The 17,880-nt window shown below is 36.7% G+C and overlaps 1 protein-coding gene across 2 annotated transcripts in view; it reads right to left on the reverse strand.

Moving 5' to 3' along the window:
- vps50 (VPS50 EARP/GARPII complex subunit) overlaps positions 1 to 17,880 on the reverse strand; it is a 148,711-nt gene that overhangs the window by 128,591 nt on the left and 2,240 nt on the right. For both annotated transcript variants that reach the window (XM_077195999.1, XM_077195998.1), the window contains exons 3-5: positions 10,627 to 10,749; positions 7,659 to 7,730; positions 302 to 355 (exon numbers count right to left, since the gene is read on the reverse strand). In XM_077195999.1, the coding sequence (XP_077052114.1) occupies positions 302 to 355; positions 7,659 to 7,730; positions 10,627 to 10,749 (249 nt within the window). The remainder of the gene's footprint in view (positions 1 to 301; positions 356 to 7,658; positions 7,731 to 10,626; positions 10,750 to 17,880) is intronic.

The raw sequence follows: 17,880 nt of genomic DNA on the forward strand, positions 1-17,880 counted from the left end.
AAAACTTGTGTATGGCCATGGCGACAAAGACTTAAAACATATACGATTTTTTCCCCCACTAAATAATTGCACTAAAATCATGTTAACATGCATATTGTTTTTACGTCTTGTGGATATATTATTGAAACAGTGAGTAATAGTATTTTAACATTTACAGACTGACTCGATACACTTATATCATACATTCTGTAACTCTCAAATTGTTCCCCTAACCTTGACGAAAAAGGAACAAGCCAGCGGTCACATGTTAATTGAACCCATCCTGCAGACCCAATTTCCCCAGATGCGACAGACTGCTTACCTTAACATAGGAAGGCTGTTTCTCCAAAATGAGGTCTGCCACTCTTTTAGAAACCTGTAAGATAACACAACCTAAAGGTCAACATCTGTTCAACATGTCCAAGCTTCACAAGACTACATAATCTTTTTGTTCATTTAATCATTTGAGGCATTAGCTGAGGCTTTAAAAGGAGGAAAAGGAAAAACAACATAAAACATGAGACTTTTAATTGAATTGAATTCTTTTAGGCTTTTCATGTCTTCCACATCTGCCACAATTAGTCTGTAACAATATAATAAATAAAGTTTTCTTGGCACACTCAAACAGTCAGGGGGTAATAATGTCTCTGTGGAAGGTCAGGCCGTAAATATAAGGCATCCTGTGGCACGCTCCGATCGATATGTGCGTCACATGGTGGGGCTGTCAGCAACGAGAGGGTGTTGATGTGTCGGTGAGAACTGAACAGATGGCAGACTCAGCTGAGCAGTGGCGTATGTTAGAAGATCACACTGTGCGAAAAGCTGAGACCGACTGACAGGAGAGCGCTGGGATATGTATGTGTATATGTGTGTGTGTGTGTGTGTGTGTGTGTGTGTGTGTGTGTGTGTGTGTGTGTGTGTGTGTGTGTGTGTGTGTGTGTGTGTGTGTGTGTGTGTGTGTGTGTGTGTGAAAAACAACTGAAAGAGACATTTTCAAGAGCAACTCCACTTGCTCTTACATATGCATTAACTCTAGGCTCTTAAAGAGATAGTTCTCCCAAAAATTAGATTTCTATCATTATTTACCCTCATGTTTTAAACCTGCATAATTTTCATAAAATAAAACATATCCATACAATACATTTCTTTGTATGGAAGTTTTTTTGTTGTTTTTTTTTTTTAAAATACCTTGTTTTCTGTTTCAACATTAGAAAAATAAAGTCATACAGGTCCGGGTGATTGTAGCGAATTAAAATAAATATGTTTTGTTACTTAAACCTAATTTCATTTCACCTAGTTGCCAAAGAAAAAAAATACAACTTGATGTACTATAACTAAAACAAAGAGTGAAATAAAAATGTATAAAAGCTATATAGACATATTTAATAATAAATATATATATATATATATATATATATATATATATATATATATATATATATATAACTAAATTACTCAATGATACTAAAATAACACTCATACAGGTTTAAAAAGGACCTATTATGCCCTTTTCAAAGTCTCGATTTTGTTTTTGGGGTCTACCAGAATAGATTTTCATGTATTAATGTTAAAAGATATATTTTTCACATATTTTTACATTGTTGCAGCTCCTCTATTCCCAGTCTGTCAGTAACGCTCTGTTTAGTTCCTGTCTCTATGAAGCTCCTCCTTCTGAAAAGCACAATGTGTTCTGATTGGTCGGCTGGACCAGTGTGTTGTGATTGGTCAACCATTTCAAGCGTGTTTTGGAAATGTTGCCTTACCGTAACCGTGAATTTCAACACACTACTAATGCAACTCAAGCAGGCAACGGACCCTTTTTTTGCATATGCCTTGGGCAGGAATTATTTAAATGAGGAATATTGTGACGTGTTTGTTCCCAGAAGAAAACTCAAGAGTACAATGGAGGCGTTTCAGGGAGTTCAGAAACAGTGACACTGATATAGAGAATAACTCACTTTGGAGTTACTTTGTCCTTTGTAACTTTGCAGACCTTTTACATGCCCAAACAGCAACATTACACACTAAAGAAAGTTGAAAATGTAAAAAAGCATAATAGGTCCTCTTTAAGACAATATGATTGAGTAATTGATGACAGAATTGTTATTTCTGGGTGATCCCTTTAAGCCAAATTTTTCTAATTGATTATTAAAATCACAAGTATTAGGAATTAGAACAGTGATTAGATCAATCAGATCAGTGTTATTAACACCAAGTGAACCTGAAATTTAACTATGGAATGAGTGAAGGCATTTTTCACATTGTGCAAGTATGGCCAAAAGAGACCTCGACTCAGGAGGAGGGAAGGTGGTTTTCACAAAGCTCACTGCTCCACCTATTGGTCATTCATTTCTGTTAAAGACCTCACAGGACGGATCGAAGCCAGAATGAGAAAACAAGCTGTGAGGAGCCATCCGGTGTGCTATTTCCAAAAACTAAAAGACAGAGACTCTGAAAACAGGTGGCCAACACACTCTGTCTGACTTCGACAGGCTGAACACGATGACAACCGGCAAAGCTGTCTGTCAGCGAGGCACAAGACTCTCTCTGTACGCCTTCCGGCAGCCAACTGTGAATGATTCCTGGACGGATAATAACTCGAATTAGAAATCTATTAACCAGTGCTTGCACCAGAGCAGTAAACAGCCTGCAATTTCTCTACAACTGGCTCTACAAATCAGAAGACCTTATTTTCCAATTATGACAATCTTTCTCACAAGGACATAAAATTCATTATTAATATTGTTCATTTTATCCAATGACTACAAGCAAAGACTTCCTCCAGTCATCTAATCAGCTAAAATAGCATGCCATTAAATTAGGCCTGGAAAGAAAAACTTCATTAGACAGAAGAGTGAACACAAAGGCCAGCCGTAAACAACATATCAGTTGAGTCTGCTCCAGGGGCGGAGTGACAATCGGGAGAGTCGGGACTTCTCCAGTGGGCCGGTAGTGTTTCGAGGGTCGGTTTGATAATAGTTATACAATGCAAGTTCTTAGCAACACCATTCGCTGCCCGCTTGTCAAACTGTGCATAGATGTGAGCAGTAGTGGTGGCTTTCTTAATCTATTTAAAATAATTTTGCAATGGTTGTCATTAAAAAACGGTGGTCTACGAAATTTCCCGGTAGATTTTTTGGTCCCACTCCGCCCCTGGTCTGGTCAATACAGCTTTATTTATATTACAAGTGAATCGTTTGACATTCATAGCCAGATTAAAGAGACAATGAAAGTATCATTTAAAAGCATGTTTTTAAGAATTCTGTGATTTAAGGGGTAACTTGTACAATGCTAAAAAAAAAAATCATGTCGTTCATAGATTAAATTCAAGAAGAGTGTAAAAACTGTTGCTTTCAAAACATTTCTCACACAACTTCATCCTTACCACAACCAATAATGTGATTTTGGGGTGGCACTTTGCAAAGCATTCACTATAAATGGCATTATTTTCCTGCAAAATATTTTCATTTAATATTTTTATTTGGGGAAATAAGATTACATTACAAAAGTTTGGTGTCTGTAAGGTTTTTGAAATGTTTTTGAAGAAGTATTTTATGGTCACCAAGGCTGCATTTATTTGATCAAAAATACAGTAAATAGTAAAATAGCTGTTTTCTACGTGAATATATTCTAAAATGTAATTTATTCCTGTGATGCAAAGCTGAATTTTCAGCATCATTACTCCAGTCTTCACTGTCACGTGATCCTTCAGAAATCATTCTAATATGCTGATTTGCTACTCAAAAAAGATAAAAGATATCTCTTAAAAGATAATTTCCTTTATAAGATATCTCTTAAAAGATAATTATATCTTGCAATTCTGACTTTTTTTTCTCAGAATTGTGAGACAAACTTGCTATTGCCAGTTTTAAAGTCCAGAGAAAAAGACTGACTTTCTAGTTGCAATTCTGACTTTTTTCTCAGAAATGTGATATAAACTCACAATTCCGACTCTATATTTTTTTTGCATTGCGAGTTTATATCACAATTCTGAGGAAAAAAAGTAAGAATTTTGTAACAAAATATTAACAAAACAAATACATTTTTTTATGAATGACTTGGACAGGATAGTACAGTTCTCTGGAAACATATCCTTTAAGAAGAAAGTTGATTTAACCTTCTCTTTTGTTGTCTCCATTTGTGCAATTTCATAATTTTAATGACTTAAAATTATTGCGAAACTCGTATTAATAAAGAATGAGTAGGTGTGTCCTATAAAAGCACCCTGCTGAGAAGGTTATCAGCACTGAAAATTTCTTCCTGCCCCCCAAAAAATCCAAAAAGGCAAAGGAAAAAGACAGGCTTATTCTGAAACACACTTGCAGTGCAGACAAGCAATTAGCTTAGAGATGAGCTCCTGCCAAAGAAGTGTCAGAGCTGCATGTTAGCAGAAGAATAGAGCCACCTCCAATAGACCAGATGCGTTTCTCTCCCACTGACCCATCAAATCCACATCTGCAAACGACACATTCAGAGACTACACATATGGGCCCTCTAGAGAAAAAAACGTATCAGTACTGTCAATAAGGCCACATACTCTAATGTAAATGACACTAGAGGAGCTTGGGTAAATCATGAATAAAATACCACGGCGTGTGAGCGTGCAGAGTAATGGCATTCAGCGGGAAGCTGGCCTCATGCAGAACTCAACCTCTGATGCCTGCAGCTGTCTGTCATGACCCGGGATCAGCATTCGGGGACAGGGCCCCTGTGGGGACCTGCTCGTGGCAGACCACAACAGATCGCGTCAGACTGAGTCATCGGGGAGCCCTAAGGATCCCAGGGGCCGCAACTTTCACTCTGCACTGGGCCGATAGGACAGCTGTGAGTAAGCAAGCATCTTAAGCAAGAAACAACAAAGACAGAGGGTGACATTCCTCTTTATAAATTTGTTTCCAAGGCTGCAGTGAACTGAGGATCACCCCAGATCAAGACAATGTACTTACGCGTTCACAAGTGTAACAATAATAAAGACACTCATAAAACTGACATTTACAGCAGGATGATATATGAGCTCTGAAATGGGTTAAAATAGGGGAATAATAATAATTAATTAAACAATTCTTAAAGGTATAGCGGAGGATCTTTCCGAATTTTAGAGAAGACCCGCCCTCTCCAATTTTTTTTAAAAATGCACATGCGCAACACTCTATTCGCTCCCGAGAGGGAATGCCTATTAAACGTGTTGAGTGACCGAGGACTCAAGACATGATATGCAATGGAGAAGTAGCTTGTTGCATTTGTGTAATAAATACTTTGGTGAACACATTGTAATTATCGAAAATGAACACTAAATATTTCTAGATTTAGAATATTTCAGCGTGATACCATTTACCATTTGGTCATAAGGCTACTTTAGACAAATTGAGATGTTTACCGTGTCTACGCGGTGCATGACTTGTGCCAGGGCTAGCATCGCTAATCATAGCTTACATTAACTTTTACTAGCAGTGATTTTAAATGGATTTCTCCAAATAGCATGACAAACTTTACCTGTCTTGTAGAATCTTCCTGACTGCGGCATCAGTGGGAAGCCCAACCTGTGCTTTTAGCGCACGCCAGCGTATGAAATATTCACCCAAAATCACTCTGGTCTTGTTTCTATATTCTGCGGCCTTTCTCTTCTTATCATACACTTCGTATACATTTTTTCTCTTTCGACCCTCAGCCATTTTCAAAGGAATGGCTGAAACCGTAACTCATCACACATAATACACCTGAAAGTGCAGAACGCGAAAACTACATAGGGACGAGCACGTACGACGGCCTTATGTAAACATATCACCAGAATGATTGACACTTAGGTGGACCAATAGTACAGGCTACCCACCTGGTTTTTCACCTGGAAAATCCTCCGCTATACCTTTAAAATTGAAATTTTTTCCCAAAATATTTTCATTAAATATCTAAAACTTCAGAGGTTTGGGGTTGTTACCAAAGCTGCATTTATTTGATCAAAAATACAGTAAAAAGAGTAATGTTGCAAATTATTATTACAATTTAAAATATCCGTTTTATATTTTAAAGGGGCATTCGGCAACTATTTCAACTTAAGAAAACCGTTTAGAAATCATTTGAATGGTTTAATAACCTGTTCTGGTGAGAATGGTGACTTTCCCCGATCCCCCCAGCGTTCCTAGGCGGAAAACCAACCTTGCAACATGGGGACTAACGTTCCGGTGAGTGGGAAATAGGAAGTCTCGCGAGAAGCGAGAACGAGCGAGAAACACAAACTGCTTTACGGCAGTTCGACATAAACACACACGCCTCCCTCAATGTGTATGATGTATTACCCACCTCAGTAGACATAGCTCCACATGATAAAGTTGGCCGGCTCTGATAATAACAAATGCACATGAGCAGCGGTAGAAACGGGGAGGAGGCAAGTCAGATTTTTTACGACATTGTTGTGAAATATACGCCTCACCGCTGTAGGAGGAGCTCGTTGAGATAACATGCGACTACAAAAGTGAAAATCAGCGAAGAAATAGCTAGAGTTGCCGAATGCCCCTTTAATAGATTTTAACACATTAAAAATCTTAATGTATATGTGTAAATTAGAGATGTGCGGATGGGCTATTATTTCATCCGCAACCGCATCACAAAACTCATCGTCCGTCCGCCATCCATCCGCACCAATGTTTTTGACCAATTTTCCCGCCCGCCATCCACTGATACAAGGCACTGCTGATGACAGCCGCGAGACTAGAAACCACCCCCCACCCGCCCGAATTGAATTTAAATATTTTTTTTCCTCACGTCATCCAAGTCCGCGGCTATAACCGCCAACTGCGCATCTCTAGTGTAAATATATATTTTTTTTTATATATTTTTTTTTCAAATTTCAATTTTCATCCAAAAGTCATAATTTTATAACTTTACGTTTATAAAATTTTATTAAATGGTTTGACTCAATATTAATGCAAATTCCTATTATTATATTTATATTTTTTATTGTTGTTGATGTTATTATTATTACTTAAATTTGTCACATGCCTGAAAATTCCCTTACCCCTTTCATCTAGCATATAATTTCTGAGACATTTACAGTAATTTATTTATTTTCCAAAAATTAAGTACAAGTGCAAAGTCTAACATATCCAAAAAAAATAGTAATAAAAGTAATTAAAAAATTTTAAATAAACTTTATTCATTTGTGTCATTGGTGTTGTCAATATTAAAACCTTTGACAAAGCTTGACAGTACAAAAAGTTTTTGAAAAGTATTTTAAGGTCAAAGCTCAGAGGGAAAAAAGAGGCAGTTCAGACATGCAGGTGATTTAAAAATGTATTAATTATCTTTTAAAAAATTCTTTAAAAATCTGTAATATTTAAAAAGTTTGATTAAAAATGTATTTAATGTATTGATTTTAGTCTGATCAGTTTGAGATAATAAAAATATTTAAAAATTGATCAGATAAATTAAAATAAAATCATAGAATAGAATAAGTTATAAAAATAAAGGTAGTAAAATAAGGCAAAGATTGGCCAACTTGCTTCTTAACAATATCAAGTTTTGAATTAAGTTCAAAGTCAAACATTTGTATTGATCTATGACCCATAGATAAAGCGATATCAGTTATGATGCAAAAGTAGCACTGATATCATACAGTATGTGTCACACATGGGCGCTCAGAGAGCGGACAGTTTCTTTAAGATTTATCTGAATGTGATGCTTACAGCTGCTTGTTGTCTCTTCAGCTTATCTCTGTACTCCTCAAGCTCCAGAAGATTCAGATCCGGCGGGAGTTTCTGTTGGGCAAGCATACACAAACAGAGAAAGATCTGAGATTTGAGAATGTATTTTATTCCCATGGTACTAAATGTTAATTTCTTGAGTTTGAACACGGTTGCAGATATCACTCACACAGACGCGGGCAAATCATCTCCAGTTCTTAAGAGTTCAATAAACAACAGCAGCTGAACAGCTCTAACACATATTTACTTTGATTAAAAAGTTGATGCAGCCCTACTTTATTATAGAGGATTAAACAAATAGCACCTAATGCCCCATCCCCAAACAGAGAAACAAAAAAGTTTGGACTCAATTGAGAGTAGTTACTTTCCACTATATGGGGAATAATCGTTTCTAGAGCCCGACCGATATATCGGCGAGCCGATATTATCGGCCGATACTATGCATTTTCATAACTATCGGCATTTATAATGGCCGATAAATGAATATAAAAAAATGCAACGTACGGTGATTCATGTAAGGGTGGCACTGCCAATAAAGCACCTAAAAGCTGTCACAATGAACTGGCAAAAGCAATGATATGAATACATCAAATATAGCAAGGAGACATTTTAATTGTTAATTAATAAGTGTTTTCAGTCATTGTGGGCTGCAAAGATGAAGTTGAGGATGCGGACTCGTGATCCTTGAACGCGCCAGAGAGAAATTTACATTTCAGAAGGATTAGGCCTACATAAGCAGAGAGCAGTTTGTCTTTCGTTTTGATTCGTTCTGTTTAAAAGTAGACATTTCAATAGATATATTTCTCAGGTCTATATGCTGAGTTTCGGTTCATTTATGAGACGAGTTGCAGTTCACTCGCCGGCGCCTCCGTTTCGAGATTATCTATTGTCTGTTGTATTTACTTCTTATTTATTAAATCCTGGGCATTTGGTTGATGAAACATTGATCAAAATTAAGATATAATTAATACAAAACGAAATTGACTTAAATTAAATTGGCTTTGTGCTTTCTGTTCGAGGTCTATGTGAAATTTTTAAAGCACTTTAGTGCCGCTTGCGGAGCTTGTCACGTCCGTTTTTTCCTCAAATGCGAACACGAAAAATAAAATAAAATGAATATTATATGTTCTGTTGAGAGCCAACCCTTCTTCATCCAGTGGGTAGTAGACTATTACTTTTGATTTGCGCAGTGTAATTCACTGAATTGATATCTCTGCTGCCAGCCTCTGTCGCGTGTGAGCTTGTGACTATTGCAAGCGCGCAGCTGAGAAGTCCTGATTATATTGTCTGCTATATTTACTTCTTATTTATTAAATCCAGGCAATTGATAGATTAAACATTGATTAAAATGCGTGGCGCGAGCGACAAATCTCCGACGGTGTACGGATGGCCCATTCTGCTCTGTAACGGGTGCTTTTCCGCGTCTCGGGTAAACAGCTGTTGCGAATCACACGAGCAATAACGGCCGCGTCCGGTGTAGACAGTGTTAAAGCTCATTCTGCCTATAACGCTACGTTACAAGATCAAGCAATATTCCAATAATTTATATAATTATAACACTTTATATAGGGCCATTTTGCATTAAGAGTAGCCTAGTTTCACGTTTAGTAGGTACATTTTGCTTACTACTTATTTAAAATAGTACAAAAGTCTGTACATTATGTAATTAAAAACGTTTTCATTATGATATATATTATACATTTTACTTTAGTAAAAAGATCTGAGTTATTCCTTCACTTATAGAGATTAGAGGAATTAAGACTAAAAATAGAAGATAATGTCAGTGACACTTTTGAAATATTTATTGATACAAGTTCTTTTATATAACGTGACTAAATTAAAAGACAAAGTCGTTAGTGAAGATTATGCAACAGTATTTAGAATATAATATAACATGCAATGCAAACTAGTTTGGTTACAGCTCAAATGTAGCATTCTCATTCTATCATTCCCCCTGCCTCAATCACATATCTTTGTGTGTTACAAGTGTTTGATCACCACATATGAGTGATCATTGCAAAACGTTTATATATTTATTCTGTTTAAATACTTTTTTAAAAGTATTCTATATACAGTACCCATCAAAAGTTTGTACACACCAATAGGAAAGTGTGTACAAACTTTTGACTGGTACTGTACTATAATACACATAAATAATATTGCTACTGTACACATAAATAATATCGGCTGATATATCGGTATCAGGCTTTTTTTTTATCGGTATCGGCCCCCAAAAATCCATATCGGTCGGGCTCTAATCGTTTCAAGATTTTTTTTTTTATCCTTAAAATAAATCCTTTATTTTCAGGATTCTTTGATGAATATAAAGTTCAAAAGAGCAGCATTTATCTGAAATAGAAAGCTTTTGTAATATTATACACGACCAATCTTTTATTAAAGAAATTAACACTTTTATTCAGAAAGGATTAATTAAATTGACCAAAAGTGACAGTAAAGACATTTATAATGTTACAAAAGATTCCATTTCAGATAAATGTTGTTAATTTGTAACTTTCTATTCAAAGAATCCTAAAAAAAATTTAAAAAATTGTACACAACTGTTTTCAACATTGATAAAAAATAATAAATGTTTCTTGAGCAGCAAATCTTCTTATTATCATGATTTCTGAAGAATCATGTGACACTAAAGACTGGAGTAATGATGCTGAAAATTCACCTTTGCATCACAGGAATAAATCAAATTTTAAAATATATTTAAAAAGAAAACAGTTATTTTAAATTGTAATAATATATCACAATATTATTTTTTTAACCAAATAAATGCAGCCTTGGTGAACATAAGAGACTTATTTTTAAAAATGTTACATACAGTGTCTATATGTTATTTAATATATTCATTTCATACTATCTATTTTTTTCTAAAGCTAAGTATCTTACAGATTCTGGTACATAGACATGGAAACATTATGACTTTCTCTCATATACACACCTCAAGCTCGTATTGCACCATGTCAAAGGAGTCACTGGAGAAGTACACTTCCTCTATGTTGTCAATGAGTTCCTGTTCTGCCAGTGGATCGGTGGGCTGCTCCCTCAGTTCCCTCAGCTCTTCCTGTGGGGAGAGAAAGAAAAAGGGGAATGAGTATTGGCAGAGAAATCTCACTGCCTCTGGGACACCATCGTGGGGAAGCTTACCTCGCACCTAAAAACGGGGTCTGAACATCGATTATTTCTCACGCCTGACGCATAGCCAAGCTGAGTGCAAAGATTAAGTGGTCTTAGCACCTATCCCTGAGGAACACCCTTCATGAACCTTAATGAGGATCAGCACAGGAACATCAATTTCACTCAAAACAGTTTGAAGAAACAAAGTCATCCTCTTTTCTTTGAAGAGAGATGCTGAGACTCATTACGCCTGATTCACAAGACGTGATGCAATGTGGTTAAAACAGCTCTGCGACCAGGACTGAGATAAACTTACTGAGCCACACAGATGCTGAGAGAACGTTTCAAAACCCTTTAATTACAAATTCACATAAAGCGATCCACATCAGTAACCACTTATTCATGTTTGACAGTGCTGAAAGAACCCAGAGTTGGACACTTGCTAATATGCAGCATGAAGGATCTTCATATAAAGACGATGGCAATTTGATGTCATTGAGAAAGAAGCTGAGGAATGATTTGGCCTGAATGCATTTAATCTCCTAAAAGACACCTGATGCGGTGTGTGTGTGTGTGTGTGTGTGTGTGTGTGTGTGTGTGTGTGTGTGTGTGTGTGTGTGTGTGTGTGTGTGTGTGTGTGTGTGTGTGTGTGTGTGTGTGTGTGTGTGTGTGTGTGTGTGTGTGTTTGCAGGCTGTGAGGGAGCGTGGGTGAACTCACCGAGGGACGGCATCGGCATCAGCATCCGCAGAGGGTGGGGTGGTATGAGTCACTCCACTGGTGCACGCACAGCAAGAACCAAAGACAAAATCTTTGGGCTCACTGGTTACTATTAAAGCCTTAAAGACACTTTGAAACCAAAATAAGACTTTGACTAAAAGTTACAAAAGTCCTGTTATCTTTAAGGTCATCTATACATTTTCAAGTTAATTCGTAAACAATGACAAAATTAACTTTTAGCAGAGGATCATTTAATTAGGGGAGATTTTCTGTCCCTCACAGTGATTTTTAAGAACCAATTTTATTTATATTTAAAGATATTGATAGAATTTAAAAGTATATGTTACAATAGCTTTAAAAACTTGCATTGTATCGCCTTAATTATTTTTTTAAGAGTGTTAAAATGTGAATTGGCTAATAATTTCTATTATTTTGGACTTGTCCTCCACCCAGACGGCTTACCTTGCCCTGAATAGTAAATTTTAACATAACCTTCCACAGACCTAAAGAAAATGCACCCCCATTTACTGTGGGTAAAACTTTACCCCACAGCAATTACATTTAAATACATGATTACATCAAAAATGTGTTGAGTTGAAATTCAAAAAGCTACTCAATCAATAAAAAACAACATTCAATGAAAAACTAAAATATTAGTAGTACAACTAGTAGTTGTAGTACAAACAATAATACAATTTGTGGAGTCACAATGAGTAATCATTTTTGGCCCTTAAGTATTTGATAACTACTTCTGTAGTATTCTGCTTTAGTAAAAAAAAAAAATGTACATCTTTAAAGGGTTAGTTCACCCAAAAATGAAAATACTGTCATCAATTACTTACCCACATATTGTTCCAAACCAGTAAGACTTTCGATCATCTTCAGAACACAAATGAAATCTGAGAGCTCTCTATCCCTCCATTGACAGCTATGCAACTATTACTTTGACGATTCAAAAAGTTCCTAAAGAGATTGTAAAACTAATCCTACTACTAATAACAGATTGAATTCAACCTTTTATTGACATGAACATTCATCACTTACACATCAGTTGTGGTAAACGGAAGCTCAAGCATGTTCACTTGCCAGGAGCCATATCACCCTGTAGCCCAAGACTGGTTGCCCACTGAAGCTGCTCAGTACCTAGATGGGAGACCACCTGGGAAAACTATTCCTGCTGGAAGAAGTGTTAGTGAGGCCAGCAGGAGGCATTCACCCTGTGGTCTGTGTGGGTCCTAACGCCCCAGTGTAGTGACGGGGACACTATACTGTCAAAAGCACCGTCCTTCAGAAGAGACTTTAAAGCGAGTTCCTGACTCTCTGTGGCCATTAAAATCTCCATGGCACTTCTTGTAAAAGAGTCGGGGTGTAACCCCGGTGTCCTGGCCACATTCACTCCACTGGCCTTTATCAAACATGGCCTCCTAATAATCCCCATCCACTGAATTGCTCGATCCCTCTCTCTCCTCTCCACCTATAGCTGGTGTGTGTGAGCGCACTGGTGCCGTTGTACTGTGGCTGCCGTCGCATCATCCAAGTGGATGCTCACACTGGTGTTGGTTGAGGAGTGATCCCGACATGATTGTAAAGCGCTTTAGGTGTACAGTAGTACAAATGAAAGTGCTATATAAATGCCTCATACATTCATTCATTCATTCACTTGATACGCGAGAACCAATGAGGTTCATTCTCGTGCATCAATCAGGTTCGATTGAGCTTTTATGTTCGCCGATCAATGTTTATTTGTAAATAAAAGCCTACATTCAATCTGTTCATCATATAAAGTTATCGAGTCTCTTCAGAAAATTCGGACTAAACCGTTCAATTCATGTGGATTAGTTTTATACGATCTCTTTATGAACTTTTTGAAGCATCAAAGTGTGGTAGTCAATGGAGGGAACTCTCAGATTTCATCAATAAGATCATTTGTGTTTCGAAGATGAGCGAAAGTATTACGGGTTTGTATTACAACATGAGGGTGAGTAATTCATGACAGAATTCTTTTTTTTTGGGTGAACTATCACTTTAAGCTACTGTACAGTTAAGTATAGAATACTTTGCACATATAGTAGTACTTTAGCAAACCATTCGTTTCAGGTGTTTAAGAAAGAGCTGTAGTGGTTTTGAAGTGTTTTAGTAGAAAATAACAGCGAGCCCCCCAGGGAAATTCATATATATATTTATATATTCTTATTGTGTGTGGGGGGATGTTAATGCGTATCCTGTCAAAATATCCAATCTGTGGGAGAGAAAATTACCAGGGGAGTTGAAGAACAGTGCATGTGTCGGACTAAATCATAGAAAAATGATTAATTTATTGACTACAAACTATTAAAAGCCGCATAACATCCTGAAAGGCCAAAGGTGAAAGACCATAATTGGTTCTAAAAATATGGTTTCACAGATGTAGGTCCTTCCTATAAAACAGAATTATGTGTGATCTTTACAATCAACTTTACTGAAAACCAAAAATGTGCAAGAGTAACTCTCTACTCCAGTCCAGTATAAGTGTAAAACACTCTTTACTTCCTATCACAGGCACAATGAAAAAAGGTCGACAAATGGCGACAAATTAGGTGGGAATGAAGTCCTCGATCCGATCGGATGAGACTGAAAACATCAATCAGTTGGAAAATAAAACAAAAACTCTGCCACACTAATTAAAATGGTCGCCAAGCCTTTGTTCAATTATCTTTCCATCCCATGTACACTGACAATGTTTATCAAAATGAACACCTCTCGTCCTTTTATTCCCTGCGCGCAGACGAAGACAAACGTGAGTCTATTTGCACATTAAAGTGTGATTTGACGTGCTATGCAGCAATCAAAGCTCAGGATGAGTGAACTGAAGGGTTATTGAATGATGCTGATCAAACGCAGGTGATAGTGTGAATCAGAGCCGTATTAAAAATAACAATAAGCATTCGTTTACATGGAGATGAGAGGTAAGAGACGGACAGCTGCAGTGAGATCATGCGAGCGAATCCGACTTTGTCAGAACACAAACTGCTCCGGCTTTTATAGTGACATCTTTGCAAATATCAGACTCCATTAAAAATAATGATAAATTCAGGATATGGGAGGGAAAGAAAGTTGCTGATTATGAATTTATATGTGGTTTTCACCTGTAAAAGCACACCCACGCTTGAGAATGAATCATCTTATGAATAATATTTCACATATTACAATATATTCTTCATAATATGATGAAAATGATGACGGCATTAGACTAATGACGTGAACAAACTGCATAAATGTCCATTCATTTTCAGTGATTCATCAAGAGGCTTTCCAGACTGATGTGTTAATTGTGTGGTTATAGCGCCATCTAGAGGACATGAGAGACTGTGCAAGGGAAATGGGTTCTTTCAATGGTTCTGGCCAAGCAAAAACATCCCAAAGCACATTTTAGATTTAATATTTTTACATGACATAAGTTAAAACTGCAAACTTCTTCAGTGTAAACCACAAAAGCCAGGGGAAATGACAGAGCATCTGTAAAGAACACAAGGGCCAAAATGAACATTTACCAAAAGTTAAATGAGAATAGGCTACAAGTTAGCCTTTAGGCAAATTTTTTTTTAAATATAGCCAGTTAGGAATCAGATACATTTTTAGGAATCACAAAATAACACATGGTTTAAAATCACAACATAAAAGTGGTGGTTACACTTTACAGTCTCATTTGTTAGCACAAGTTCTGAAAAGTGAAGCCAAAGCATTTTGTTCGCCCGGTAGTGGCTGGCTGCAGGATAGGTCATAAACCCAGCCCACTCGGTGTAATCGGCCAGGCAAAAAAACATTCCAAAAATGGGTTCCACCATTTTAGGTAGTTCTTATTCTTATCACGCTGACACATGTTCGAGTGTTCGTTTTTTCCAATAAGTTTGCGGACACCGGCTCCAAATGACATCATCGGCGCAAGATGTCAACGGTTATTTTTGGGATATGCTGGCTTCGTTTTTTTTATAGTGGAAGGACGTGGAGAAAGGTTGTCCATCTTTTTTTTGTTTTTTACAGACTAGAACAAATCAAAAAGATATGGTCCACTAACTAATGATATAACATTTAACCATATTTGTCATGCAAATTTATTATTTATATGTTTGCAAATAAAAAACTGAAGTAGGCTACTTACAGTCCCCCTGTGCTGAAAATCAAGTTTTTATTGTTGTTTATATTTCTGTGGCGTTTTTAATGTGCTTTAAGACAAACCATGTGCAAATTCACAAGTCAACACCATTGCAGAGTACGTTCTCTCTAAAACTACAGTGATCTAAAGACAGTCTCAAAACTGCGGTTTGAAATCGCTGGTGTTTCTGACGTCACAAACTACCTTGTAAGCAATCACATGAATGTGCACATGATTTAGCATATCATTAACAGCGAACTAGCAGGTGAGACTCAAGATATTGCCAGGTTATCCCGGTATATTTTTCTGTTGATATGAAAAATCGAGTAGGTTAAGCAATATAGCGTGTGTATGATGTAGGCTATATTACGATGTTATGATGAATTATATGCAGTTCTCCACTGACGTTCTGAATTGTTCAAAGCGTTTCTGATGATTGTTAGAGGACAGACTGAGATGGCGAACGGAAACATGGTTTGTGTAGCATTAGCAACACATTATTAGCTGTTTGCTAACAGTCATTCAAAAGGCTAATCATATTAATAACCGTTATGTGTCCGACGTTGTAAAGAGAGACAACATTGTGCAGTATTTACCTCAGTAAGTTGGCTGAGTGGAGGCGGGGCTAATTAGAATATTTATGGTTCTGCGTATACTAAATAAAGCAGGGGTTTAGAGTTGCATTCAAACTATTTTAAGGAATGAAGGGGGAAAGAAATTACAGGATTTTTTTAATGTCATTTTGGTGATCAAATATGAGTTTTAAGGGATTACAATTATTGACTACAGGGGGACTTTAAGAAGAAGAAAATCTCTCTTGTTGTGTCCTGAACTGTATAAATATAATAAGATGAACATATCTTACTTCCTCATTAAAACCAACTGTTAAAAAGCAGCATGCTCCCCTAGAACTTTCGCTTTCAAGAAACTGATCATCTTGGGATAATAAAGACCAACTTGCAAAGTCTATTTTTTCTACGCACAGTGTTTATTATTGGCTCAGAAGCGTTTGGTGGCTATTTGAGAGGCCTAATCCATCATTTACCACAACATGCTATGGATAAACGGTTTGATTCAATGATCAAACACTTTCTCACTGCCTCAGTTGTTTCAGAGAAAATAGTTGAAACAAAGCCCACCAGGGATCCAGGCCAGATGGTTCTGAAAAGTATGTGTAATATAAAACAGTAAAATACAGAATAACAACAAAAACTCTCTGATGGTGAGAGAGATGCTGAGTCTGTTTGATTTGGGACATTTATGTAGCCAATAACTAGGGATTATAATAAAAGTAAAAAGTGTCAGCAAAAGATTTCACAGCTGTGGTGAAGAGTGCTAAAAATCACCTTAGAAACCTACAGCCAGAACATCAGAAAGGGACCGATCACAGAGCGGTCCAACTAATTTAATGGACCTGTGAGGTTGTGCAAGAAACTAGTGCACTGGACCATGACCAACTTACATTTATCTTGGTCATAATACAACTCAGTGGCACTGCTACACCAAGACTCAGTCTGATTAACCTTTTCATACTCTCTGGCTGCATGCGAAAAGATCGCAATTTCGATTCAAACACAAACACTCATCTTATACCTAAATGACAACGATTCGCCTGTCTATTAAGCCTTTGACAAGTCTACGGTCACAGCGAACATTCAAACCTGTGTTGGCACTGACCCCGAGAGAGCAGTTGTCATATGAAACAGCTTTACATACAGACAGTTTTTAAACCACACACAGTATCATTATTTCTGTCTTACAATAAATCAAATTATCACTGAAGTAGAGGGATAAAAGGTTATAGTTCAGATATAAACACTGGTGTCTACGGTGGCGATCTAAATAGAGCAAATCACATTTTGAAAGAAACTTGATGCTTCAAATAAAGATTGTATCAATTACATTGTTACACCAGTAGGTGGCGACAAGTGACTGCTATAAAGGTTTTTGTCATTGAATCACTCATTCAAGAGCTTCATTCAAAAATGCTGATTCATCCAGTCATGAAACGAGTGAAGTCTTAATGAGTGAGTCATTGAATCATTCATTTAAAAAACGAATTCGTTAAAAAACGAATTAATTCAAATTGTAATATCAATTAATATCAAAAGTTTAATAGCAATTAACACATTGTCAGAACCTCTAGTAAATTACATATTATTTTGCTTAGTTGTCTATTCATAAAATCGTGATTTTCATTTTAAACAAATAGGCTAAATCGTGATTCT

The sequence above is a fragment of the Siphateles boraxobius genome, unplaced genomic scaffold (genome assembly GCF_051911475.1).
Source record: "Siphateles boraxobius isolate OS27281-9 unplaced genomic scaffold, OSU_SipBor_1 35, whole genome shotgun sequence".
NCBI lineage: Eukaryota > Metazoa > Chordata > Actinopteri > Cypriniformes > Leuciscidae > Siphateles > Siphateles boraxobius.